Source organism: Anopheles gambiae, chromosome 3, assembly GCF_943734735.2.
Source record: "Anopheles gambiae chromosome 3, idAnoGambNW_F1_1, whole genome shotgun sequence".
NCBI classification, from domain to species: domain Eukaryota; kingdom Metazoa; phylum Arthropoda; class Insecta; order Diptera; family Culicidae; genus Anopheles; species Anopheles gambiae.
In genome coordinates this window covers 10,396,861-10,424,169 of record NC_064602.1, presented here as the reverse complement: position 1 = coordinate 10,424,169, position 27,309 = coordinate 10,396,861, and the positions used below count along the sequence as shown (strand labels likewise).

The window sequence follows — 27,309 nt, the reverse complement described above, 5'->3', positions numbered from 1 at the left end:
CTTTGAAATATTTCACACACGCGGTCATTGATGCACACACGATCCCACTAGTGTACAGTAAAAAACCAGCACACGCACACTATGAAATAAGCAGTTTGACAGCCATAATAATAATAAACAGGCTGTTAACCGTACGGGATCAGTAGTGCGATTTACAGCGTCAAAACTAATTGTGATTGCAAGAAAATTTAGTTTTGTATGTGCTTAAAATTATTATTTTAACGTGCGAACCATATTGAATTGCTTTTAAAGTCGCTGACAGCAACGGCAATGGGCCAAAAATACGTACCACTTCGCACCACCAGCTGTGGTGCGAGCGAGACAGGCTGAACAACAATCCCCAACACAACTACACATGCACACACACACGCACACACAACCAACAGTGCCCAGCAAAACAGGGCTAAAATGTCATTTCGCTTGTCAGTCAGGGCACGGATAGGGCACAATACAGCAGCAGCCACACACGCAGTGTGCAGTTCGACGGTGAAACGCGCGTGCCATAGGGAGGAAAAGGGCTTGTGCTGTGGGGATGTTTTCTTTTCCCTCGGAACACCAGTCGGAAAATATAGTGTAGTGTGTGGCGAAAAAGCGTGTGTAGGCAGCGCAAGGTTCTGCGGAAAACGAAAGTGTCGTGCGTCCCCGGGGGTACGTTCTTAGATTATTTTCTCATTCCCTGTACGTGCGTGTGTGTGTGTTTAGTTGGTGTGTTCACTAAAAGCTTCTCCTTCGGTGTGCCGTCACACAGGCGGGGGATGTACCTGGAGAACGCAGTGGCTTCGAGACAAAAAAGGTTCGATAATAGATAGCAAAACGACGGTGTGTGTGTGTGTGTGTGGTGCTGTTTTGTGTTGTGTGAACCCTGGGTTCTTCAATCGTGAATTTTGCAGTGAGCGCAAAGAGTACATCACCCAAATGCTTTCGTTTGAGGCTGACACAAACCTGCTGCTGCACCACCGTCGTAATCAATAAGTTAGTGGGCTACCGTTTGAAGTGGGAAGGGAAAGTGTGTGTTGTTGTGTGATCTGTCCCATTGTGTGTTTGTTTTTTCTCTCTATATCTCTCTATCTCTCTCTTTCTCTGTCGGGTCACAGAGAAACAGCGAATTTCGGACGACAATCGTAGCTAGCCATATTCCAATCCATTTACCACCACACATGCCGGAGATATTTATTAGCTTCTTTCATCAATAATTCCCATCAGCATCAGCCTCCACAGAAAACTTGTGTAGTGTGTTTTCGTGCCCGTATTGTTTGTTGAATCCCGTTTTTCTATTGCATGCTCTGTTCCGCATGTGTGCTGGCTGTGTGTGATGCGATCGATACCCTAGATGAGATGCTTCTGCCCTCTGTTGTTTTTGTTTTGTTTTTGTTGAATGGTTGGTGTGGTAGTAAAGAGGGAGGAGAAAGAGGAGAAGAAGAAAGTGTAGGGGAAAAAGGAGAGAAATACGAAATGAAAATCGCAATATGTACGTGTTGTTCCCGTCGGAAGAGCGGCACTCGACCATCCGGCATATCTTCACGTACAAGTGAGGAAAAGTGGATGGACCAAAAAAAAAAACAAAGGAGCCCATGATTGTATTTATAGCCGTCCCCGCATATCGCAAAGAGCAATTGGGGATTGAGTCATCCATGAAGTGAAACGGAAGGATTTCCAAAAAAACCTCCCTCCCCCCCTCGTGCATTGGAGAGAAAGCTCGAACGTGTGACGAGGCCTGCATGCTGAAAAGACAGTTTCCACGTGCAGCTCTCTGTGCTGTTTGCTTCATTTAATTTTCTTTTTTTTATTTCCTTTCATAAATTCGCGCTCCTCTCCCGTATTATTTGGTGTTAATGTGCAATAATGTCTTTCACCTCCGTTTTTTTTTCGTCGCCCCTTCGCGAAACCTTTTCCTCGAACGATTTTCGCCAATTTTCCCATTCAGCAAGGCGGAAAACGATTTGTTTCTCCCTTCACCGAGCGCGCGCGTGTGTGTGCGCGTGCTGGCCCCGGAATGACCTTCATGACCGCGCGCGCATTCATTCAATCGGCGGATGATGGCGCAATATAGCACGGCGCGGGAGGTGGCGCACATTGTCACACAGCCAGTGTCAGGTTGCGTCCGTGTGCGCCCTCAGCACGCCTCCTCGCGCCTCCACAGTGTGTATGCCAATCAACCCACCCAACCCGCCCACTCACTCACTCCCCTTTCGGGGCGGTGAGTCATCTTGTGTGAAGGGCGAATCAGTTCGCTACATATACCAACACAGAAACACATGGAGCTTGTTGACAACGTATCTTTTTTTTTTTTGGTGCTGTGACGAGATGGTGAGGACACACGATAACAAGTGTAGGGGTATGTGGGGCATAAATGGGCACCCACTGCAATATCGACTAAAGTAAGCGTGAAGTACACGTAAAGTACTGCATATGTCTAATTGTAGTAAAGAATTTGAAAAAAATAAGTAAAACGCACGTTAAAACGTTTACCACTTTGCCCCATGCGCCCCTAAAACGGGTTGCGCGTGCAATCGCGCAAAGCAGTTGCGCGGAAAAGGGCATACACGCGTAACGGGAAGGTAATCTTATCCAAATCGAACCGATAGCACAGTGTGTATTTGTGTGTTTGTATTTGCTAAGCGTTTCAATCACAAAGCAGATTTGTTTACAAAAGTTCCCCGTTTTTTATTACAAAGTGCAGTAAACCACGAGTTGCAGTGGACCTCCGCTTTGTGGATTAAACCGTGAGCTAATTAATTTTGGGAACGATACCCACTGTAACACTGCTGTAATGCGAGCGGTCTAGTCAATACACACTGTCGTGACACTACAACGTGACTAATTACATCGCTAGTGTGTTCTGGTAACGGAATGATGGCACAGCAAAGCGCAAACCTACGGAAACCGTTGCTTGACACATTGTAGAAACATAGCAACCGATTGGGTTGGTACAAATTAATCCCACGCGGAATCCATCCAAGTGATCCGATCTAGTGCGGCTTGTGCGAAATGAGTCACTACGGTGTCGTTATCGTCTGGCCATGCCGCTCCATTGAGTGTGTGTGTTGAGCATCGGGTTTCCTACTAGAATGTGCTGGATAAGGGTGTTTGTCTGATTGCTTCGCGGTCATGGTCAGTTGGGGATTTTCTTATTGGAAGTTCGTTTCGACCCCAAGGTTCCAGTGTTCATGGTGCCTCTTTGTTTGGAACCTTTTTTTATAATTTTATTTATAATTTCCTTTTTGTTATTTTTTAGGTTGTTACTGTTTGCACTGTTGTTCTTTTCGTTTTGCTGTTGTTTGGAAGCTAAATGTACACTGAATGTTTGTTACTGTGGAACAGAAACAGAGTTAGCTGCTGAATGGAACACGCCGGACGAAGCGTCTCGATGGCAACGGCAATGAGATACAGCAGCAACGTCACTTACCGCAATACCGAAAGGCATCGACTGGACCTGGTGTAAATGCGTCCAACGGCAATCCCTTTTCTGGATCCCCACAACACGCAACAAAACGCAACAGAAGCTTGTCCGAGTCCTCCAACCCCACAAGCGAGAAAGGGAATGATCGTATCGATCGCTCCGGCACCAGTCGTAATCTGTGATACACGCGAGGAAGCGACCACACGTAGAGCTTAGCAAAGGAAAGCCAAAGGAAAGCAAAATGTCATCCGGCGGTAACATATACGCCATCAGCATGGAGCGGTTCCGTGCGAAGGTGGTAAACGTGCCGCTCGGTGGAGCAGGTGGCGGCAGTGGCGGTGGTAGTGGCAGTAGTAGTAGCAGCCTTATGTCCGATGCGGCCGCTACCGGGTCACCGATGGGCGGTCCACCGCCAACGGAACCGCTCGCGATCGACGATCGTGTCGAGATCGAACCCGGCATGACGCTGCAGATCGTCGAGCAGCCGTCGAGCAAGATCGCGCTGATCAAGGTGAAGGATTTTAACGGCACGTCGAACGGGAGCAACAACCGTCTGGGTGCACCGAACAGCAGCAGCAGCAGCGGGATGGTGGCGACCAGTGCCCCGGTTAGCAATCCGTACGAGAACCGAGTACTGCAGTGCCAGTCGGCCCACCTGCAGCGCATCCCGTCCGACATTTGGCCGTACCTGATCGCGATACTGGATCCGCTGGAGCGGTGCGAGTTCGCCAAGCGGCCGAAGCTGTTCGGCTCGGTGAAGCAGCTGCGCGTCGGCGACATTGTGATGGTTTCGTGGCTGGCCAAGAACCGGCACGTGACGTACGATTGCATTATACGGTACGTCGGGCCGGTGCCGAAAATTGGACCCGGCTACTACTTTGGACTGGAGCTACTGGTAAAAACGTTATACTTCTATCATTTTACGTTTTTTTTTATGTTTTTTTAAAGCATTGGTTTTATCCACACATTCACCACAAATTACAACCCTTCTTTTACACCTAATAATTGCAATAATTTCTCCACCACACATATACACACACACAACCCAAATACACGCCCGCCTTCTTTTATGCACACACACACGATCATGTTATCAAACTAATTGCACCCGCCAGAATTGGAAGGATCATCCCGTTTCCCGGAACAAAAACAATTGAAACGCTGTGTGGCAAAATTGTGTTAGGAGCGATCAAAAATCAACAAAAAGATGCAAAAAAATGTTCAAAATTTGTCCAAAATCCCTTCTAAAAATCCGTCCCCCCGTGCACCTACCCCCGAAACTGTCTAACATCGGCTTAACAGGTAACACAGACTGAGAGCGGAGTGTGTGTGTCAAATTAGTGAAATTCTCCTGTTTGTAGACATTTTTTTTCCTATCTAAATTTTAAGAATTCGTTGCGTTCATTTCCTTCCTTACTTTGCGTGCGACCGACCTAGTTGTAAATAGTTTTGCTATAGTTTTCTGTTCAGTTTTGGGTTTTTTCAACGTACAAAGTAGCGTGTTATGTGAATTGGCTTGAATTATTGGCATGGAATTGGCTTGATTTACCGTTTGAGCAGTTCTTCTGAACGTGTTTTTCCTCGAATACCAAATTTACTAATGCAACGTTACTCTTTTTGTGAGCAAAATTTCCAAAAAACCGTACAAAAAAGCAACCTTTTTAATATTTGTTTAATTTTCCCTTCCATATTCCCTGTATCGCCTTTGAAACGCGCGCCGCAGAATTTAGACAATGGTGAATCGCCCCAAAAGGACGACATCGATTTCGTGTCCGAGTATATGAACTGCGAGCCCCGGCTGGCGTTGATTGTGGCAGCGAACTGGATCAAGTTTCCCGAGCACGAGTCGTCCGGCGGCAAGCAGCAGCACCACCACAAGCGCAACCTGCTCGACAGTCTGGTGTGCGGTGCGCGGGATCTCAACAATCGCTTGTCGCGCCGAACGGGAAGCAGTAAACACTCGGCCGACGACAACAGCTCGAGCAAGGGTGGAGGACGGAGCGGAAAGGGCGGCGGCGCGAGCAACGGCGAATACCCACCGTACGCCCGTTCGTACACGCCGGACCTGACGAGCAGTGGGCAGGCGGGCGCGGCGAACCGAAAGTCGACCGACATCGGCACACTGTACGATAGCTTCAGCTGTCTGCAGATGGATCCGGCCGGGGCGAAGGCGATGCACCATCACAAGAAGATTGCCGCGTCCATCTCGAGCCCGAACCTGTCGAAGCAGGACAGCAGCAGCAGCACGGGCAGCTCGGGCCGGTACGTGACCAGCCATCCGATGGAAAGCTACGGCGATGAGTATCATCGCTTTGTGGATCAGCACAGTGCCGGCCAGCAGCAGCAGCAGCATCAGCATCACCACCATCACCATCTGGCGGACGGGGGCGATGCGTACCGCAGCTCGGGTAGGAGTTCGCAGAACAGCTCGAACTCGAGCACGCTGAAACATTCCAAGGCACGGACGGCGGGCAAGGTGGCTCGCTCCACCGGGTCCAACTCGTCCGTCAACAGTGCGGGTGGTGGAGGTGGAGGAGCAGGAGCAGGAGGAGGGTATCATTCGGTCAGCAAGCAGAGCACCATTCTGAGCCTACCCGACCGGGATGTGGTGGTGATCGATTCGAACGAAATCGACGAAGCGATCAAGAGTGCGAGCGATGTGATCGTGGTCGATCCACCGCCAGTCCTCAGCCCCACCGACAACAGGGAGGTGGAGCTGATGGATCTGCTGGGCAGTAGCAGCTGGCCGGCGGAGGCGGGCGAGGTCGCGGCCATACTGTCCGGCAGCGGCAGCAGCAGTGATAAGAAAACGCAAACGCCACCGTCATCGATGGCGCTCGGGGCGTACGGCAATGGGACGGCGGGCTACGCGGCGAGCGGTGGCAGTACGAGCAGCAACAGTACGGCGAACAGCAGTGGCCACAGCTACCACAGCCACAATGGTAGCAGCGCGTCCGGGCGGTACGAGCGGAACAAATCGCTCAATCCGCTGGCACACATCGGGATGGCGAAGCAGCAGGGCGAAACGGTTGCGTCGGGTGTGCGCAAGGGCGGCAGGGCGGGCGATGCTAAACCGGCCACCGTCGATGTCGCCACAATGACGAGTAAGTATTTGTAAGCTTTTAAGTTAAAAAAATCCCTTTTTGCAGTGAGTTTTTTGAAAGTGTCTTTGTCAACGGAAAAGTGCTCGACTTTTTTCAAACCTTCTGTCGGGCGAAAATTCATCGGGGCCGAATGGGAAAACAGTCAAACCAGCGCAGCAGCAGCAGCCGCAAAACGGTTTTCGACAACCGTAAACAGAACCGCGTCTTGAACGAGGGGGAAAGTCGTGCCGGCACGATGTCTTCTTAAAAATAGAACTCGCCATCATCATCATCGTACCGACACCAGTCTTCTGCCTTGTTGATCGTCGCCGCGTTGTGTTCCACTTATAATTTCGGTAATTCAGTAGCGCCGCGCCCGAGCCGAACTGCTGCGAGGTTGCATTAGAGCAAGTGGAGTTGCTTAAACAATAGTGCCTTAAGTAGAGCGAAAGCGAAACCGGTGCCTTTACCTTCCACCCTTAATCGATCACGCACGCGATCAAGCGCCGCCGGAAGACGTTAACAAAAAACATGCGCCCGACTGCAGGTTCACGTGCAATTCTTTGATTGTGTTTAATACGGTCTCTGTTGTATGTTTCTTTTCGTTTTTTTTGTGCGGTGGTTCTGTGTCACTTTAATACACACCTCAATGTACTGGTGGCTAATTTAGGTGTGAAAGACATTCCTGAAAGGTTGGAGAACGGCTCAGATACACGACACGGTGTCGCACGATCAAGAGCAGACAAAGAGGCGAGCTTATGCCCTACATCCATCCTTCCCCCGTCGCTTTGTGATAAGCGCACTCGATCATCGAACAGGCTCATGTGCTCATCGTCTCGCGTACTCGACTCAGCAACTCTAAAATAGATCGTGTTCTGCTGGCAAGGCCGAGTCTTCCGCCAACTGCCGCATAAAATAGTTCGGGAATGGTCGTGCGATTTGCGCCCTCCACCCAACCCCAGTGGCGATGTAATTGTGATGCGAATTGCAACCGATCGATCAGTTGATCTGTGCTTGGCTTGGGTTGTGTCATACCAATACTCGATTGTTGATCTAAAGAGAGAAGTACAAGTTGGCGCATTGTGTTTGTTAGGTTAATTATTCGTAAAAAAGCAAAAAGGCCAACCAACAAGATGCTGCCCGACACGTACGATAAGGATTCGTTCGATGGCATTCCGCTGACCGTGTTGGAGCATTTCGATTGGGAAGACGAACCGACGGAAGCGACGGAACGTCCACTGGCAAGCGATGCAGAGGAAGGTTTGTGTGGTGTGTCTCTACGATGTGTGCGTGTGTTGTTGCGAGTTTCCGTTTCCGTACTGACCCATTTAAATAAAACGCGATCGTAGTTTGTTTCAAGGAAGCGAACGTTCCCTAGTAACAGGCCGAGAATGACATTTGCTACTAACCCTAATCTAGCATGCGCTGTCTCGTTAACAATCGTTATTGCTTTCAAATTCCAAAGTTTTCGCCTGAACGTGTTTTTTTTCTCCTCTTCCGGATGAGTGCTCAGCAAATAATTATCACCCCCGAGCGGGCAAACCTTTGCCGAATGATACTACGCTATCTAACGGCGCTGCTAGTCGAACTGTTGCATTCGATCGCTAACGTTGTTTTCCATCACACAGAGCTGAACGATGGAGCGGCCATCACGGCGAACGGCAGCATCGGCCCAGCGGACGGCACGAGCCACCCGACCGCCAACGGGTTAGTGCCCCGCATCGGTTCCATATCGCCCGAATCGGACAGCGGTGGACCGGCTGCCTCACCGCTGCAGGAGCTGCCGAACGACCCATCGCTCGGCGTCGGCTCGATGGTGGAGGTAACGCTGGACGGTGGTGCATTCGAGGCGCCGGGTGCGGCAACCGCACCACCCGCTACGATGACCGATCCGCTGCTGTACGGTGTGATACGCTGGATTGGACCACTGCCAACCGGGGGCGGTAACCATCGGAAGGTGATGGTCGGCGTGGAGCTGGAGGATGAACCGATCGATCCGACGCTCGAGACGACCAACGGCACCCACAACGGTGTGAGGTAATTTGTGATGCTAATTTGTATGTGTGTGGACAATCCGCATTGCGGATGACTTAAAATTAAGTACTTAGTTCCAGTGTTGCATACTCTTCGATCCATAAATCTGAGCTGTAACTGACCCTCCTCCTCTCTCTTCCACGTGACAGGCTATTCAGATGTCCGGCAAATCGTGCAATATTTGTGCACACGAGCCAGTGCAGCCGGGACCGGCGGTTCCAGGACATTCCGCCAATGTCGCCGTGCAGCTCGCGAACGACGCCGGCTGCCGGCGGTGGCAGCAAAACCGATACCAACATGTTCGGCAAGGTGGACTGTCCGGTGGTAAAGGGCAGGGTGCCACCGTTGAGTAAGTGTGCTGGACGGTTGTAAACCAGTGCTGGAAAATGTTATGAGCATCAACGGGTGTTTGCCAACGAAAACAATGTACATATCCATGGTAGCTTGATGTTCATTGCTGATACTCAATGAAAGTGGGTCATGAAATGCCGAAAACGACATGCGAGTGCTTGAGTCAAACGCAAAACTCTGACTGACAAGCTGAGCTTGATGACGGCGCAGTCATAAAAATGACGTTTTCTCAGTGTGAAAAGTGCAGCCAAATGCGAAATGAAACGAAGCTCAAATCAGCTCACGGTACCTAGCTGAGATGATCAGAGGTGAGACTCAAACAGTTGGTGGACTGAATCACATGCTTCGTGACATTTTGTTTAGCACCCAACTCTTGGTCACTCACTTGATCACGACATTTTGTGTCGGTGATAATCACGACATTCTTGGAATATATTTGGTGTATGCTCCCAAGCAATAAAATGAGCATTATTTCATTTCTCACTTTGTCTGCTCTGTGATTGTATGTCAGGTCAAACAGAACGAGAAAACATGCTCATTATGTTTCTTGGAACCACTCGCAAGCACCCTATATCACTCGTGACTATCGTGATGATCATCGACACAAAATGTCGCGACCAAGTGACTGACAAAGAGTTGTTGGCACAAAATGTCACCAAGCATGTTATGGTCACACCATCTATTTGAGTCTCACCTCTGATTATCACAGTATAACTCTTGACGTGATTTTGACATGGTTTTGTTAGTACTATGTCAGAATTTGTCATGACTATGTCAGTGACATTTTGCAGCGCTGATCACAGTAAAAAAGTCATGACATATTGGTCATGACTGACCAAGCGATGGTCACGATACATGTATTGGCCACACCGATCGTTCTGATCATCGCAATTGAGTACGTAACGCTGACATGGATTTTGCTTCAATCAGATTTTTCAGACACCAGACACTGATAGTGACATTTTGCAGCACTGGTTGAAACGCTTTGCAGGAGAAGAGCGTAAATTAATTTGCCTTCTTTTCTTACACTTTTTTGCTCACAGAAATTCTAAAGCTAGAGGAATTGGAAGAAATCTGCGGCAAGTTCAAGGGTATACAGGGGCATCACAATTCCTGCTACCTGGATGCAACACTGTTCGCGATGTTCACCTTCACCAGCGTGTTTGATTCGTTGCTGTTTCGGCCTAAAGAGCCGGAGGTGCGTACTGTTGCACATGGATTTATCATTCGGCTCTTGAAGCTCCCGTTTTAATGACGCTTTTGCCAACGCCTTTCAGGACAATCCTCAGTATGAAGAGGTGCAGCGTGTGCTGCTGGAGGAGATCGTGAACCCGTTGCGAAAGAATCACTTTGTGCGAGCGGATCGTGTGCTGAAGCTGCGCCAACTGCTCGACCGGTTAAGCTCCGTCACGGGGCTAATGAGCGAAGAGAAGGATCCGGAAGAGTTCCTGAACAGCTTGCTAGCGCAGATCCTGCGTGCTGATCCGTTTTTGAAGGTAAAACAGAAGCAAGAAAGATAAATAGTAGCAATTGTGTAATTGATTTTGTTTCTTCCTTCACCTCCGTAGCTAAGTTCCGGACTAGACACGTTCTACTATCAGCTGTTTGTGGAAAAGGACGAACGTTTGAACCTGCCCTCGGTACAGCAGCTGTTTGAGCAGAGCTTTCTGGCGTCCAACATCAAGCTGAAGGAGGTGCCGTCCTGTTTGATCATCCAGATGCCGCGGTTCGGCAAAAACTTCAAGATGTACCCGCGCATCCTGCCCTCCCAGGTGCTGGACGTGACGGATATCATTGAGGATTGTGAGTAGCGCTTCGTTTCGTTTGTCAATCGAACCAGAGGCTAATGCTTTTTTTGTCCTTCTCTTCCTGTGACTGCAGCTCCCCGTCAGTGTTGGGTGTGCGGCAAGCTGGCCGAGTACGAGTGTCGCGAATGCTTCGGCAAGATGCAGTGCGAAGGGCTGGAGGGTACGGCTATCTGCAAGAGCTGCATCGACAGCGTGCACCATCACAGCAAGCGGCTGAACCACAAACCGGTCCCGCTGTCGGTGCCGCAAGACTTCATCCCGATGGCACCGCACTGCGAGGTGCCCCGGCTGTACATGGAGCTGTTTGCGGTCGTGTGCATCGAAACGTCCCACTACGTAGCGTTCGTGAAGGCCGCCTCCGGTCAGGATGCTCCCTGGTGTTTCTTCGACTCCATGGCCGATCGTAATGGTAATTAGTGGCTTGTCTCTTCCTGGAGTTGAAGCCCTTCTCTAAAGTGTCTTTCAAACGTTCTTGCAGGTGAACAAAACGGTTATAATATTCCAAAAATGGTTCCCGTGCCGGATCTGCCCCGCTGGCTGACGGAGGAAGGCTCGCGGGCGCTGAACGAGGAGGCGGTCAACGACAAAATGTTACCTGAGCATGCGAAGCGATTGCTGTGCGATGCGTACATGTGCATGTACCAAAGTACCGACGTCATGATGTACCGATAAACGTGACCAAGGAGCCACCGTGTGTGTGTGTGTGTCCTGCTTCAGGCATTGAATTGTGTGCAATGTAAAGATTTCTATTGCAAAAAATGAAACGCGTTTTGCTTTACCAAAGCTGGATGATGTTGCATTGTGTTTGAAGAATGGGTCTGGGTCTAGAAGTAAGGAAGGTCCCTTCCATCCAGCGAAGGCTGCAACGAGACAGTGCAGTGCAAGAGACATTTGGACCAAAGTGGAAGTTGGTTTAAAGATTTTACAGTTAAAAGTGCAAGAAAGCGGACACACACATTGAGATTTGTGAGCGGCGACAAACGAATGTCCGTTTCATTGCTGTTGAAAGGGTTTTTGTTTTTGGAAGGTAGAATAACACACACACACGTACACAAAGCTATATTTCCATCAAACCATACCTTAACGTGCTGCTTTTTCTTCAACACAGAATTTTGGGGTAGAAGAAAACGGGAGCGAAACAAACCAACTTGCTTGCGTGTTAAAGGCCGTTTGCTAGTGCTAAGCCTCTGGTTAAGAGTTCTTTAATAAAGTTTAGAAAATTTAACAAAGCGCGAAAGAAAAGCGCAAGTCTCGAAACAGGAGATAGAAGAGTAGTATAGAAGAAAGAAAAGCCGAATTAGACGGGAAGCAGACGAACAAGAATCTAAGAGAGAATATACTTATACAACTATACATATATAAACGAATGAAATGAAATAATATATATGTATACTTAAATATATATATATTATATATATTTATATACATTATACAAGTAGGAAAAACAAAACAATTGGCAATCGAACTTGTGTGTGTGTTGGAGGGGCTGGGGGCAAGGTGGCCTCAGACACACCGTCGTACTTTAGAAGTAGCGCAGGAGGTAAGGCAGACGGATGGAAACGGATAGGAGCTAAACTACTACGCAGAGCGACAAAAAATTGGCCGGGAAATAGAGGATAGTTCTTTATGATGATCATGAAAAATGGCAAAGAGAGCTACAATTAATGCGAAAAATGAGGAAAAAAACACACATACACAACACACATTTACCTAAGGCGCTAATCAAACTTTCCGATAACGTCTGATACATACAGCCTGGAGAGGAGTCTGTGAAACTGTTTGCAATAATAGAGAAGTAAAGTAATAGGGCAAAGAAAAAGGCATACTATTTAACAAAAAAAAGGTAGAACCGAACGGTTTTGAGTAACTATAAACAAGTGTTAAGTTCCGTGGTTATCTGCTTTCCTATCGGCTTTTGCAAAGTGAAAACTATGAAGCGGATAACGAATCAAGGCGTAACAGGGGAAAAAGAGAATATAGAAGGAAAAGACGAAGGAATTATAAATTATTTAATAAAAAAAAATACACAAGCACTGGTTTTACAGAGTTTTTCAGGAGTTATCATACCTGTGGGACACTTTATTGACTCTTTCTTCGGTGAAATGAACTTTATGCAATGGGAATTTGACTCTATAGCACCCTTGTTTAGACAAATCCAATAGGAATTTCCAATGGGACTGTCCCAAAAGGGTACCATAGAGTCCAATTGCCATCATATGATGTTCACTTCCAATAAGAAAGAATCAAGGAAGTATCCCACAACTATGAGAACCCCTGGGGAAAACCCTGTATTCTCACTTTTTTTGTGTATCAACGCAGTGTTTTGTTAGGGTAACTGAGTGGCGATGCCAGTATTTTGATTGCAGTTAGTTAGTAAAGTTGAACATAATTAAGCTTCTACTTATCCCTCTCTTTTTGATTAGCTGTCGAATTTTAGCCTGCCTTTAAGTTCAATAAACCTCTAGACTTTTCCCGAAACACTGAATTTAACACATCCAAACTGAAGGAAACGTTCAATAAACGAAGCTTTGTAGGCGAATTTAAAAAAAAGCCATACCATGAAGCAATAATCCTCACACTCCATTCCACAACTGCAAGCACATTGTGCACTGAAAAACAATGAATGCTCGGTGCTGTTGTATAAATATTGTTTCGTTCCATTTAGCGACAAAACAAAAAGATCATCGATGCTTTGCTTACCCTTCTAATATGTACCAAAAAGAAAAGCTGTTTAGTACTAACCTGTAGAAAATTGAAGAAAAAGTAGCTGGTTGGGACACAATCCCCTCTCTCCCTCTCTTTCTCTCCCATAGCAATAGCTATTGTTCGTTGTGCAATTGGAAGAAGTGTATTGCGTCAAAACTGTTGCCGTGTGGGATAGTCTTAGCAACGAATGCGCGTCCGCGAATGCCGCCGTCGACTGTTTTCTTCGAGCATAATGTAGACATACTATAGTAGGCTTTAAATGTTTTTCGGTCGCATTTCGGTGAGTTGGATTTAGAGCTAGTGAGAATACCAAAAGGTGAGGACAAATTACAAATACTTTTCTTAATTGAACCGAGAATTTGGAGGAGGTGGAAGCAACTTTTTTACAGAAAAGGAAGCGAACCCATCCCGTGTTAGACGTGTCAGAAAGGAAACAATAAATAGAACGGAAGCATCATCACGCCCTCTGATACCTGAGCCAACAGACAAGACAAATACATTCGTAACGAAGCAAATTTAAAGCAAAACCCCCACACAAACACACAAGCTAAGTACATTAAAATGTTAGAAAATTCTTTACCTCCTTCCGCTAAAACTTTAAAACGCGTTACTAGAAGAAAAAAACCACATGAATTTAGCATCAACCAACGAATTGGTTTCTCGAGGTTTTCAAAGCCGACTACGACCGGAAACGGAGAGAAACCGTGTGTGGCGCGCGATGTGGCGTTGTGAAGAAAGTGTCTTGGAGCAGACGGCGGGTAGGAGGGGGGGGGGGGGGAGTTTTTGCTCGTGTTTCTCACTCTCTTGCTCTCTCAGCTGTCTGTCTGTCTGTCTCTGTTTCGGTGTACAAACACACATTTCACACTTTTTCTATGGAAGCCGGCCGGTGAGGATTTGTTAGAACAAACAATAACAACAACAAAAACTAATTCGGGACAAATCGAAGAGATAGAGTAGTAAGTTGTATGCGCTTATGATAGATATTCACGTGTAGCATGGAGCGTAAAATATCTGAACGAACGAACGAACGAAGTACAACAAAGGTAGGCGAAGGGACGAACAATGCAATAGCTGTGCGTGTGTGTATGTACCCACACACACACACACACACACTACACACCTGTCTTATGCATATTTCACACAAACACACCTACTGGATGGCAATATTCTAGTTGCTAATTATAATAGAGTAAAGTTAAAAAAACGGAACCCTATTCATCTACTACTAGAATCTTCCGCTATGTTTCTCTTACCTGCCTGTAACCCTTTTCGATACCTGATATGACCTGAGAAGAAGTAAGGAAAAAAGAAACAACAAAAAAGCACCTATAAACTTATTTTATGTTTGTTAATCCCATTTGGAGGACAGGACAGGACTATGCCGTGTGTTAACTTTGCAGGAGCGAATAAATGCTTTTAAAGCGCACTTTACCCCTACAAGGCTTAAGCGACGAACACCATTTGCAGGGAGGGAGAGTGTTTTGTGCCCCCGGTATCTATGCGTAGTAGCCTACTGCTGGAGGGAAAAGGAAACAGAAGTGTAAAAACAACCCGTCCTCCCCGGTAAGAAGGGGAGACATGATAGCAGATGGGCGTCTCCGTATCCTTGCAGTTGCGGGCGGGCGGGTGATAAACGCAGGCATTAAACTACTACCTATTTACGAAGTTTATTTTGCAACTGGAGAGATGGGATAAACACGCTTTCTCCTTAGTACGAAAAAAATTGTAGTGAAACCAAACTGTTTGAAAAGAAATTGAGACAGTGAAAACGCAAAACTATTGGCCAAAACAAAACAAAAATACGAAAGCAAATAAATGCTGTCATGTAAACACATTGGTTGGTTGGGGGGAGTTGTTTTTAAGTAATAAAAAGATTAATAATTCGCGAATCGTTTTTTTACGTTTTTTTCAGGTAAGAGAATTTAAGAGTGGTCAACGTAACGGCTTTCCAGCAGTTTGGAACTATCATGAAAACGTGACCGTTACTATAACGACCGGCATGAACTATACTGCCCGCTTGAACTGTACTGTGTATCTCGAAGTTGGTTGGAAGAACTCCATCGTTGTCTAGCCTTTCTGGAAGAATAGTGGAAGAATTAAGAAAGCATTAGTAACTGAACGATTAATTAAGCAGCAAATTTCTTTCATTCCTCCCGAATCGTCGTAAGGATTTAGTTAGCTTTTGTTTTACATTTTTAAAACGATTTTGTTTTCTCTCCATATTTTATTATCCTTAACCATTTACGCGGGTGTGTTTGCTGCTCTCTGCTATCTTGCATTTGTCTAAAGAGAATACATTAAAAATAATGATAAAGTGGTGCACACAAACAAACACACACACATACTCCGCTTGGTTTCACGCGAGCTTGGTATGCGCTTTGCTGCTGCAAACATTTCTCTTCTTTTCTATTGTTTTGTTTTGGCCCTTTCTTTTTAACATATCTTTCTTCTCTTCTGAATTGCTATCTTTCAAGTGTGCAAGTGCTAGAGAGTTTAAACCTTAACAAAGATATCGAACTGTTCGAAAAAGGGCAGATTTTTGTTTGTTGGTTTGTTTGCAAGGGTTCAAAAAGTAGTAATGGTGTATTTTTGCATTAACATTTTGCTGCTGCATTGACATTTCTGTATGTATTGCGCTGTTCACCTACGGAAACGTTTCTTTTTTTATCATTAGTTTAATTTTACTGTTGTTGTGTTGTATATAGTATGTGTAGGTGTGTGTGTATTTATAACTTTTATTAAATATTCGCCCTCTCGATCTCCCGGTACTTTCTAATACACAGCAGCTCATTTCAATTGGAAAAAATTGTATGCTTGAGACATTCATTACTCCCTCTAGTCCATATTTAACCGACTTAAATTGCCGATATCGAAAGAAACATGTTTGTATCAGATGCTTGCTCACACCAAAGATACAGTTGCATGCGTTAATCTTGTGATTAGCGTGAAAATTGTGCTCCTCCTATCCTTCCTACTAGCAGAAAAGGACAGGATTACATTACTCAAATGTTGGCTACACCGTTAAACAACAGCTACACCGGACGACGCTCTGCTTATCAGGGTAGATGTGTGTATGATAAACAGCAGATAAAACAAGGTGCTTTCTTGAAAATTGATGATTCCGTATGCTTACCACCTGATACAGACTGATACTGCGACGATTCCGTTGCCAAACAAACCCGCAAATAGCTTGCCGCACCACTGGCATGAATGTAATAATGCTGCTTCTTGCGCGTTCCTCAATTCCGTCCCATAGCACTGTTCTCCCGTAGTGCTGCTGCTAATATAATGCTAGGTTACGATAAATAACACTGTCCTCCCTAAACGAGATCATTTTGCCTGCTAGTAGTGCGGGGTGGGGTCGGAATTGGGAACGGCGGCTCAGCCACATCTCATCTCATCTTTGCTTTCCAATTTCCAACTGATCGACTGGACAGAGAGGAGCTCCGCTTTGTCACGGCTCACGACACTGTACGTACGAGCGCAATTTCCGTGCAAGCCGTGGTTGTCGCCCTTTTGCCGGTAACTCGACTCGGTTGTTATTATGTCCCCCCGTGGTCTAAAAGCTACTTATCACATTTCGTGTAGAGGTTTTGTACTTCAGAGCTTGTAATTTGATGAATCACGAAGATGTTTGTTATTTGTTTGGCCGCGCTTTTTTTTACCTACCTATCTATCTTGCGCTGTGATTAGATAGATAAGATAGGACCAAACACGGTGTGGACCCCGTACGTACGTACAGCGCGCGAGACTGCGGATGTGCAGTGTGACGACAGTGACAGCGACTACGGATTTGCTTGGGAACCATCGTTGAAATGTATCGTGCCTGTCTCCCTACAATAGAGCGCTTAGGGATTATTATCATGTTTTGTGTCCTTTTTGTATGTAAGGATATCAGCATTACTATGAACGTTTAAAATTTGCAAACGGTTGCATTGTATGATAAGATTTTCCGCTTGTTGTGTTTGAAGGGAAATGCATCCTTCTATTAAAAATATATTTATATGCCAAAGAAAGAGCTGTTTTGCTGTGGATGGTATTGAAAGCTATTGGAACCCGATGAGCTGATGAGGGGCGAAAGACGAATAAAACTTACGAATCTAATATCACAAAATTGGTACAGTCAGTGAAATAGTTCTCACGTGCGGTCCCACCATCGGACACCAGGACACAATGTCGATGGTGGACGGGAATGGTGGACACGGGCACAAAAACCAAAAACGAAAGGTCATCAATGCCCTTCCCTATTAATGTTTTCAATGCCGATGCCCTTTTGTTTGGAGACGATTTCCCCCATCACACAATGGTGATGTGCATTCAAGGATGGTTTGCAGGGGGATGTTTCGCCCCTTCCCGTCCCGTCGTTGTTTGCCGCCGGGAACCGCCCTATCCCTCTCAGTGTACCTACACACTGCTCCCTGTTTGCGGGCGAGGCATCGTGGCGGTGATGGTGATAAAAATGGAGACGATAGCAGTGCTGGAATAGGATATATCCTTCACTGCGCGCTCCTTCTTTTTACCCCCCTCGAGCTCAGCTTGGAGAGCCCAGCGAAAGGGGACAAAAGTCGCCACACGCGTCGTGCGCAAACAGCAAACAGGGGCAATCTCACCAACTGGGAAACCACCCAGACCGAACGATGTTGTTCTGATCGCCACCGTTTGGGACGATCACACACAAACGCTTGGCTGGAGGTTTCGCGGAAGAGCAGAGCTACCTTACCACTAAGCTTTTACTAACGGCTACCCTCTGTGTGAGCCCTCGACAAAACACTTTAACTGTGCGGGAGAATGACTCCGCGCCGCCGTGTATCTGTCTTATTCCATCGAAAACACTACTAAACACACATTTTTCCCTACCGGAAAACGCTAGCTGTTTTGGAAGGTGTGTTGTTGTGTGTGTTGTTTCGCTTCTAACCGCTCTTTATGAGCACAAATAAAACCCTTCCTTTGCCCTTTTTGCGCTATCTGTCTCTGTCTCTTGTCATAATCTACGAGAGCATGTGTTTCGTGAGCGGCATTAGCGCATTCCCACCACATGTACTTATAGCACGGGCATGAGGAAGGCCTCACCACCTTGGCTGGATGGAACTGATAGATGGAGCAAACATTCCATACCCCACTCGCCCCCTCCTTAGCTTCTCCTACCTGCTCGCCTTACCTAAACTAAACAGTATTTATCTTATTAAGCTCTCGCCCGCTGCTCCAGTTGGCTACACATTGCCAGCATCGCGCACTCACCGTTACGCGAGTTCTCACGCCGCAGCTCTCACCTGCCCTCACGTAACGGTGCCGTGTCTTGGTTCTTGGTTTGGTTGGTATTATTCCTGCTTAAACTGTTGTTTAATTCTTTTTTGTTTCTCTCTACTCTTAGCATGATACTTCCGCAATAATAGCTCGGTGCTGCTGCTGATGTTGCTGCTGTTGTTTTGCTGCATGCGATGCACTTTGCACATTGTCGGGTAGTGTGAATTACTAGCGTTACATTGGGTGTATATATATGTATGTATATCGAAGAAATATTGTTCATACGTAGAGGTTGTTAATGACTTCTTGCTGAGAGTGCCCAAATATCGGTGCCTTTAAAGCACACGCACAAAGAAGAATAATGCCTACAGTAACTTAAAAGAAATGATTTTAAAATGTTGTTTTTTTTTTTTTGTAAAAGCACACAACAACACAAAATCACACGCACACACACAGGCAAACGAACAAATTATAAATTGAATGAAAAAAGAGAATGTAATAAGGAGGGAAAATAAGTAAATTAAAGTAAGTAATGTAGATCAAGTTTGCAAATGCGCTCAAAACGTTCAAAAAGCTGATTCATTTTAGCGCTTTTATAAAGAATGTGTGTGCACGTGTGTGCGTTTGTATGTGCTCTCTTTTTTATCGTTAAGTTTCGCTAAGAAAAACACAATTTTAAATGTTCATCGTGGTTGACAAATTGAAAACGAAAAAGGGGAGAAAAAAACGATATCAGACGACAATTTGGTCTCGTCATGATGCTATATAAAGCTATTGTTAAAAGAAGTTAGAAAATGTTATAATCAAAGGTCAAACGATCGCGTGGATGGGGAAAAGGGATCCTTTTCGATCGGTTAGCCGTATCCCTTTCATTAAGGTTGTCTTAGGGAGTCGGCAAATCGTCCTGGCATTTAGTAACATTCGTCATCTTCCATTGCGAAATCGCTCGAAAATCCAGAGTCCACATAAACCGAGCTGAAAAAGGGAGAGAAAAAAATAGATAAAAAGAGTCAGATTTTAGTACACAACAGTTAAAAAGACACAAAAGAAGAGAATCAACAAATCAACAAAGTGTTCAATAAATAAATCACCCAGCTCCCCACCGGTAATGGCCTTATTGCAATAACTGGACCCCTTTTGGCGTTTGGCTGGCCGGCTGGTCTTAACAAACGCTTTGTACCCTTCGTACAGTGTGTGTGTGTTGTGCATTTATTTATAGCACAACCGGGGTTGTAGGAAAATCGATCGCGGAAAGACATTTTTGCCTACATCGGCAGCTTCGAGCCGGTGGGACCGTTCTACCCCGGCGACGGAACGCTGGAACTATTCTGGCACGTTCTGTTTTGATAAACGAAGGAACTTCTCGCCCCGCTTTATGGCGGCGAGTGGAGTGAGGGTTTATGAATGCATAAACAAAGCAGTGGGTTTAGTTATAGTGGCTAGTAAAAGTGTTGGAAACGTACTGTAGCGTCAGTAAAAGTCGTTAAATTTTGAGCAAAAAATAACAAAATCAACTATGGTTGGACGCGAAAAAGAGAGAGCAAGAGATCGTTACACAGTTAGGAGGCTTTCGCCCTACTTTGGCTCAATTCTGCTTGAGTCATCGACTAGCATCGACGATCATGGGCTGGGCTAGGCTAGGGGCTTGGTTAACCTTATCCGACAAAACTTTGCTGTTGCTTGTTGTTTTTGGTACACACACACATTGATCGTCGGTAAGGGCTGCTGATACGTGCGACGCACACAGCAAGATTAACGAACTGTGCAGCATTTAATGTAATGAGACTACATAAAACCACATACTACATGCATTTCCAATGCAATCTTTCATGTTCAGCAATACAGGGGTTTTCAGGGGATACTTGTGGGATACTTTCATGACTCTTTCTTACACGAAATGAACTATATGTGAAAGCAATTGGACTCTATAGCACCCTTTTTGGAGAAATCCAATAAGAATCCAAAAAGAGTGCGATAGAGTCCAATTCTCACTATATAAAGTTCATTTCCCATTAGAAAGAGTTAAGAAAGTGTCCCACAGCTATGAGAACCCCTGGAAAACCCTGTAACTCAAATGGAGTCATGGTTAGAAGAGATGACAAAGCGTCTACCTTCTTCTAACCACCGAAAGCGGTATGCGCACCGTTTCAAGCGTTTGATCAATGTTTTGTCTAAAAATACTTTGGAATCTGCTTGCCGAAACACACACAGAGCGCACACATTAGACGACGACAGGCGCACACGAGAGCGAGCAATTGTTGCTTTTTAAGGTTCAACGAAAACGCAAACCTAAAATTGCATTCCGCACGTCAGTGCGCACATCGTTACACGCTCAGTAAAGGGCGGCGGCGGCGGCGGCGGCGGGTTGCCGATATTTTACTTCTTTTTTTGTTGTTGCGAAAAGCATCCTCTTTTAGCGCGCGGATATAACGAAATCTGCAAACTCCAATTCTCGCTTATGAAATATGTATTTGCGCAAACTGTAAGGCCCACAAGACAGACAGCAATCACTTTTTGCAACCCCCGTTTGTGGTGCTGCCAGCGGAACTATTTTACGCTTCATGAGTGAAACTCTGCTGGCTCCGGCTGCTGAGAGGAGGGCATTTAAAATATGCATCCAGCTAGTGAATAATATTTGCAGCAGACATTTCTCGCACGGAATTAACACAACAGCCGATAGGTAGGGCGAAAGCTACAAAAGCGTTGTTTGCACAAAGCTCAAATTGCATCGCAAATATATGAAATTGCGATTAGTTTATAACAAGCAGCAACACCACACCAACAAAAAATGGAATTAATTGCAACCGTTTGATGATATTTCATTCGATCACGCTCGGGGGTCAACGTATTGGAGGGCGCAAACTGCTCGTAAATAAACACAAAACAAAGCCGATGCCTGTACATTTTCCGCGGGCTGGTCACTAGCAGCACTAGACCGTATCCAAACCAAACGCACGTTGCCTCTTCTTTGCCTCTTTTTTCGGAGCGCCGAAAACAAACCAAAACGCATCAACAAAACGCGTTTATTGCATGGATGGTGGTGTGTTTGTGACGCCCCGACAAAGTGCTTGACCTCACCGCACCCCTCCTTGAGGGAAAGCGCGCGCCCGCGCGCCCCAAATACTCACTTGATCGCACGGCAGTGGAAGAAAACGATGCGCTTCAGCTTCTTGTTGTAGAAGAAGTAGTTGAACGACCAGAGGCAGCCCGGCTCGCCGAACGGGTCCGAGTTCAGGTCCGGATTGTAGCTGTAGATGTCGCAGTCCTTCAGCGAGATCTCGTCCTCGATCGTCGTCCAGAGGGCGTGGCGGATCTTGCTGTACTGTTCGCCCGCCACCGGGCCCAGGTTGCCCTCGATCGAGTTCAGCACCCATTGCAGCGATGGTTCCTTGCTGAACTCATGGCTCTGGGCAAGGCGGGAGAGGAGAGAAAGAACGGTTCACGTTAGTCATTATTATCGTCTGCTGGAGCGAGCATATAGTGTGATCACGAGACGGGAAAAGGGGTAGGGAAATTTATGCAAATGGCGATACGCTGTACGGCGTAGAGACGATGGGTTTTCCATTGAAAACACACGCACACACATGTGAGAAGTACTACACACAAGCTACAAGTGATATTGTAAAGATGAGTTGGAAGGGGCCAGTTAGTTCTTATTTGGAAATTGTACTTCCTCAGGCGTATTTATCATAAAAAGGGACAGCCACAGAGAGACGACAATATTCATGTTGTTATATAAAAGCTAAAAAATCTCCTGATTAAGGTCCCAATTTTACACAAAATGAGATGCTTTCATCCAATTTATTGCACAGAAATGCTGGCAAAAATCTAGAGAAACGATTAACTTTAAAGAAAAATGATAGTGACCATCTCCATTTCTCGCACGTCCCTTGCACCACAACAGTCTCATTTACACCGCAGCAGTATGCGGTTGAGGCTGAAACAAAACAACCCCAGACGGAGGTCGGGTGGTTATTACATCAGTGCCCGCACTGGTGAGGAATCTTCGAAACAAGCATCGAAAGCCCATGCCCATGATGGGTAGCATAAGGCGTGTGTTAGTAACGTAACTACGCGTAAGCGCTCTTCTGTTTATGGTATCCGTTTATGAAGGCAACAGGAGAACGTTCAAGGGTCGATAACCAGTTTTGTTGATGTGTGCCCGTGTGTGTGTGCATTGTTGGTTGGCAAAAAGCAATCAAGACCGGGAAATTTTTACCTCTCCACCATCGAGAGACCCTTATTTATGATCGCACCGATCGATCGTGCGGGTTGGTCTTTGGGAGCAAATATTAATGGAAATTACTGTTATGATTCTAAATATTCTGAGAGCAAGCTTTACGACGTACACTTCTCACACACAAAGATACAATGTAAAACCAAAACAAAATTATGTATCGACCCAGAGGAGCAGCGCGCGTGACGCAAATAACAACGGACACACGGCCTTTTCTCGCTGCACAGAGCAAAACAACTATAAATATAGCAGAACATGACCATCGGACACCGCAGCGGCTGGTTGTCTTTCTGGCCGCCTCTCTACTCCCCCATCCTGCCTCGCGCTATGTCAAGGATACTCCCAGTCCTCAGCACCTCAGCAGAGCAATTTTTGCGCGCGCGCGTGCTCGTTCGCCCCACACAAACGCAAGAACGTACTGTTTACTAATAAAGATTGGCGAGGTTTATGGGGATGCTGATTTCCCCCGCCCGGCGAGGAGACAGATTCGGTTTGTTGTGCTGAGGCAGCAAGTGGGTGAGAAGCATTTTTTTTGTTCTGTGTACGCAGCTGAAAACAAACCACCAAGGAGCTGTGTTTTCACCTGCTATTTTCTTCCTTCCTTGCAGCATTACATCTGCTACGAAAGTTGGGAGTGTATTTTTCGCTTTATTTTTGGTTCCCCTTTTTTCTGTTGTCGGGTTAAATGTGATTGCTCCGGCTGACCCAGTGGCAAGGTCAAACAAGGGTTTGTTTTGTTTAAAAAAAAGGGAAAAATGTAATTTAAAAGAAAAGGCGCATTTTCTCCCCTTTCCGACGAGTAAACTACGTACACCAGCCAGGCCTACTCAAAGTGGTATTAGTAATGGCGCATTATCCCCCCTTTGAAGGGATTTAGTCCCACCCTTTTGCCCATTCGAGTAAAAGAATTTCGTCGCTTGCTTCGATTTGCAACCTCTTTCTCTTACCCTAGCATCGCTGAAGTCATAGTCCGGCTCGAACGCGGCGTTCAGCGTCGCGATCAGGTAGAACAGCGTCTTGCGCGAAATCGTATCGCACAGCGTGACGCCCTCGTCCCCGGACAGGCTGCTGCGCAGGATCTGGGGCGACATGTCCTGCAGGGTTTGCGGCGGCGACAGGGCCTGCAGATCGGTCGGAGCCTGCTCCGAGGTGAACCGCTTGTACAGGGCCTTATCGTTGCCCGCCATCTTGCACGAGTACGACTCGATCCGGCCGTAGATCGTGCTGTCGCCGGTCTGGATGTGCAGCTTGTTGTTGACCGCCTCGAACCGGGTACTTTCCAGCAGCTTCATCTTGATTTCGGGGAGCTGTTTTCCAGGTGTGTCAATGCAAAAACAATGCCCAACTCGATGGAGGGGCAGGAAGTTACAACGATTTTCCTCTCGTTGATGCACAATCGATCGTTACGGTCTCTTGTGTTTCTTATTGGGTTTTCCTTAGTGTGTATGTGTGTTGTTGTTGAACAATATTTTCTTCGATATGTTTTGCTATTATAATCCACAATGTTCGGCACAGGTTGTTCTTGTGCTTTTCTCTCTCTCTCTCTCTCTGTCTCGTTGTTGTGTTGTAGTGCTTACAACTGTTTCACCAAACCAATAGTTAAACGATGCCTTATTTATGGTACGCTTACAAAGCTACAGGGGGCCGCGCGCTGCAAAACTGGCCAAACTGGACGACTGACGAACAGTGATCAGGGGGGCGCGGTAACACCACACTCTCACACACACACGCGCGCGCGCTTCTTAGTACAGCAGTGGCTGGTGGCACACCGTCGGGCAACTCCGGCACGGGGCGGCTGAGTATTTGACCATCTTGGGCGATCTTATCAGGCCGTTGCTGATCATCGGCACGATTCTGAACATGGTCGTCGGGTGAACGCAGAGCTTCTTCTTGAACAGTTTCGTGCTCGCGACCTGCTGGGGGTGGCGGCTCCGACTGCTGCTATTAATACGGTGCTGCTGGCTGCTGCTGCTGTTAGCGGTGGCGGGGACGACGACGGCGGCAACGAAGGCGACTGGTTGTTGCGGGCTCATTTAAGTACGGAGAAAGCGTGTCTTGCCCTTGCCGGCTACCTGGCAAGTAATCGTAGTAGTAGTAGTGGTAGTAACGCCAATCGTTTATAGGACAAACGCGTTAGGATCCGTGGGTTTTTCTAACCCTTTATTTATCCCGTTGGATTTGTTCAGTGGTCACCAGGAACCGCTTTTCAGCACAAAGCGGAAAGAAGATTCGAAAACACACACTGTTATTAGGCAGAGCACTGCGTCACCGAGCAGAGCTGTCCGTGTAGTGGTGTGCGACGATGCTGACGCACGCTTGGCACGCACACTTGGATGCGCGTTTACGAAACGATTCACACACGACGACCCGTCGTTTCGTTTGTACACAGACGGGGGGCTTCTTCTTCTTGTTTCAGCAATGGGTCGGATGTTGTTGTTGTTGTCGTCGTTCTGTTCACTTCCACCGCCTTTGTTTATATGGTCAAATTATCAATTTTACCGTCAATTCGTAGAGACCTCGCTTTCGTAACGGTAGCGGCAAACTTTGCATCGATGTCGGCGCGGCAATTTATACCTTTTCCTTATTCGAAATCCTTGTGCTGACCTTCAACACAGGCTTCGGTAATGTAAGCGCTTTCGTCAATAATTCTCTTTCTCTCTCACACACACACATATGCACGCGCGCGCGTCAGAAAAACAGGATATCTTTGCTTTCGTTTGCCTTGTGACACACTTTTCCCCACAAGAAACAAGAAGTACGGGCAACTTCTAGCACATTTTCACGAAAAAACACGTTTCGGAGGAGCTCGAGTAGCTAGTGCGTAGAGGGGAGGCTCTTCACGCACGCATACGAAAATAGGTACACTCGTACGCACTTACGCACTGTGTACAAACACACGCACACACACACACAAACGCACCGAAAACACGACGCACTGCACCACACACAGAGGCAAGTTTTTTTGTTGCTTTTTCTTCTTGTATTCTCCCGAGCTTTTGTGTTGCTCCCTGCTGCTGCACACCCTGCACAACACCCTTTTCCTGACGCTTCGCTGTATCGCGCGTTGCCTTCGGAATGTAATCGAACGGAAAATATGCACCACTTACGGGTAGTGCATCAAGTTTGTTTTGTTCGCTTTCTTGTACCTTTTTCAGCTCGCTCAGAAAGATTTGGAAAATTGTAACCACACACACACACGCACGCACGCACACCTAGACACCAGGCTACATATAGCTGTCTAAAGAGGACTTGTATTTTTCCATCATTTTCGCTGCTTTTACTGGGTCACACTCACACACGCACACACCGGGTTGAGGCAGAACTATGGCGGGGGAACAAGGTAGTTTCCCCGAGGGTGTGCTCTCGCGGCGCCTTGTTGCTGGATGTTTACGATCGAAATATGATGTCGATCGTATTTGTCGCTGGTGACCACTGTTGTTATTCAGCTGCTTCTTCTATTCTCGCTCAACACACAGAGAAAACACACAGAAAACGCTCGTTCCGAAACACACTGGATGTAGCGAGATGGCTTTCACAATGATTTCTTCGGTCGTACACACGCACACGAATCTGATCGCTAGCAAGTTCTACGCAAAGTGTTTGGCAAGATGGTTACCTTCGCAAGCTGTAGGGCAGAGCCGTACGGGTGGGTTTATTGCAGAGCAATCGACAGGATTCGACGATCGCCAAGGTGGTAAAGCTGGTACGTAAATTCAGGTTTTAATTTGCCGAGTACCTCATTGATTACGATTATTTATTCTTTCTTTTCAAATGTCACTGAAATATCACCAAATTTGAAATATTTACTGCTTTTGATCGGTTTTTGCTAAAAAGGAATTGGTTATTTCTATCGTTCGATATTATTGTTCGATACCTTCCGAATGTTTAGCTGTTTTCAGTAGAGATGGGCATGTGTGCAGAATGTCAGTTCGTTTATATTACGAGTTTAAGTACTATTCTAGCTGTTTTGGGAAGAAGCAAATAAGCTCAACATGGATCATAAATTCTAAAATGAAATTGAATTCAAATGAATGTGATTCAGCCACAGTGTGTGTTATGCAGGGCATTTCTTAGTGAATTTAGGCCTGACTTTAGAAGTTTATTCTGTTTCGTTAAGTTTGTAGTGATGGGCACTTTGGCTCCGGATGAGACGCAATTCCGATCCGCCGAAAAGGATTAACCCTTGTGTTGATGAGAATTGTATTTCAAACAATTTCTGTACTGACAAAATCTTATATTGTTCCATAAAAGTGATGCGATGTATTTGTATTGCTAAAATCCATCTAGGTATTTCATTATTATGCTCGATATTTATTCAATTTATACAATTTATTTAAACAAAAGGCTTTGTTCCTACTCGGTAAGTGAGGAGCTTCCTTGTGAAGTATGACAAAACATATGCATCAAATATTTGCGTAACCCATGCAACCTATGTAACCCATGTAA

General features: G+C 46.3%; 2 protein-coding genes across 10 annotated transcripts; one reads left to right on the top strand and one right to left on the bottom strand.

The window, feature by feature from the left end:
• Positions 1-407: 407 nt before the first annotated feature.
• LOC1277567 (ubiquitin carboxyl-terminal hydrolase CYLD) lies at positions 408-15,271 on the top strand. 9 transcript variants are annotated; one of them, XM_061658135.1, is made up of 10 exons: positions 408-648; positions 3,322-4,295; positions 5,124-6,504; positions 8,112-8,520; positions 8,667-8,866; positions 9,912-10,066; positions 10,146-10,364; positions 10,437-10,671; positions 10,750-11,085; positions 11,155-15,271. In XM_061658135.1, exons 2-10 carry the CDS (start codon positions 3,642-3,644, stop codon positions 11,346-11,348), a joined length of 3,783 nt encoding a protein of 1,260 aa, XP_061514119.1. In that variant the 5' UTR covers positions 408-648; positions 3,322-3,641; the 3' UTR covers positions 11,349-15,271. The 9 variants fall into 9 exon arrangements, with proteins under 9 accessions (XP_061514119.1, XP_061514114.1, XP_061514118.1 ...); XM_061658130.1 differs by having other exon boundaries at positions 3,236-4,295; XM_061658134.1 differs by having other exon boundaries at positions 408-793.
• A 291-nt stretch (positions 15,272-15,562) lies between these two features.
• Positions 15,563-26,755, bottom strand: LOC1277568 (repressor of RNA polymerase III transcription MAF1 homolog). Its single transcript, XM_061658142.1, has 3 exons — positions 23,811-26,755; positions 21,755-22,032; positions 15,563-19,601 (listed from the first exon to the last, which is right to left on the bottom strand). Exons 1-3 carry the CDS (start codon positions 24,153-24,155, stop codon positions 19,538-19,540), a joined length of 687 nt encoding a protein of 228 aa, XP_061514126.1. The 5' UTR covers positions 24,156-26,755; the 3' UTR covers positions 15,563-19,537.
• Between the last annotated feature and the right edge of the window lie 554 nt (positions 26,756-27,309).

Bases quoted from the DNA above. Each gene is read 5' to 3' on its own strand.
- LOC1277567 (XM_061658135.1), top strand. From the start codon at position 3,642: ATGTCATCCGGCGGTAACATATACGCCATCAGCATGGAGCGGTTCCGT. The intron at 4,296-5,123 runs GTAAAAACGTTA...CGCGCGCCGCAG, and splicing joins ACTTTGGACTGGAGCTACTG to AATTTAGACAATGGTGAATC. The intron at 8,867-9,911 runs GTAAGTGTGCTG...TTTTGCTCACAG, and splicing joins GGGCAGGGTGCCACCGTTGA to AAATTCTAAAGCTAGAGGAA.
- LOC1277568 (XM_061658142.1), bottom strand. From the start codon at position 24,155: ATGAAGCTGCTGGAAAGTACCCGGTTCGAGGCGGTCAACAACAAGCTG. The intron at 22,033-23,810 runs GTAAGAGAAAGA...CGCCTTGCCCAG, and splicing joins ATGACTTCAGCGATGCTAGG to AGCCATGAGTTCAGCAAGGA. The intron at 19,602-21,754 runs GTGAGTATTTGG...TCCCTTTTTCAG, and splicing joins TTCCACTGCCGTGCGATCAA to CTCGGTTTATGTGGACTCTG.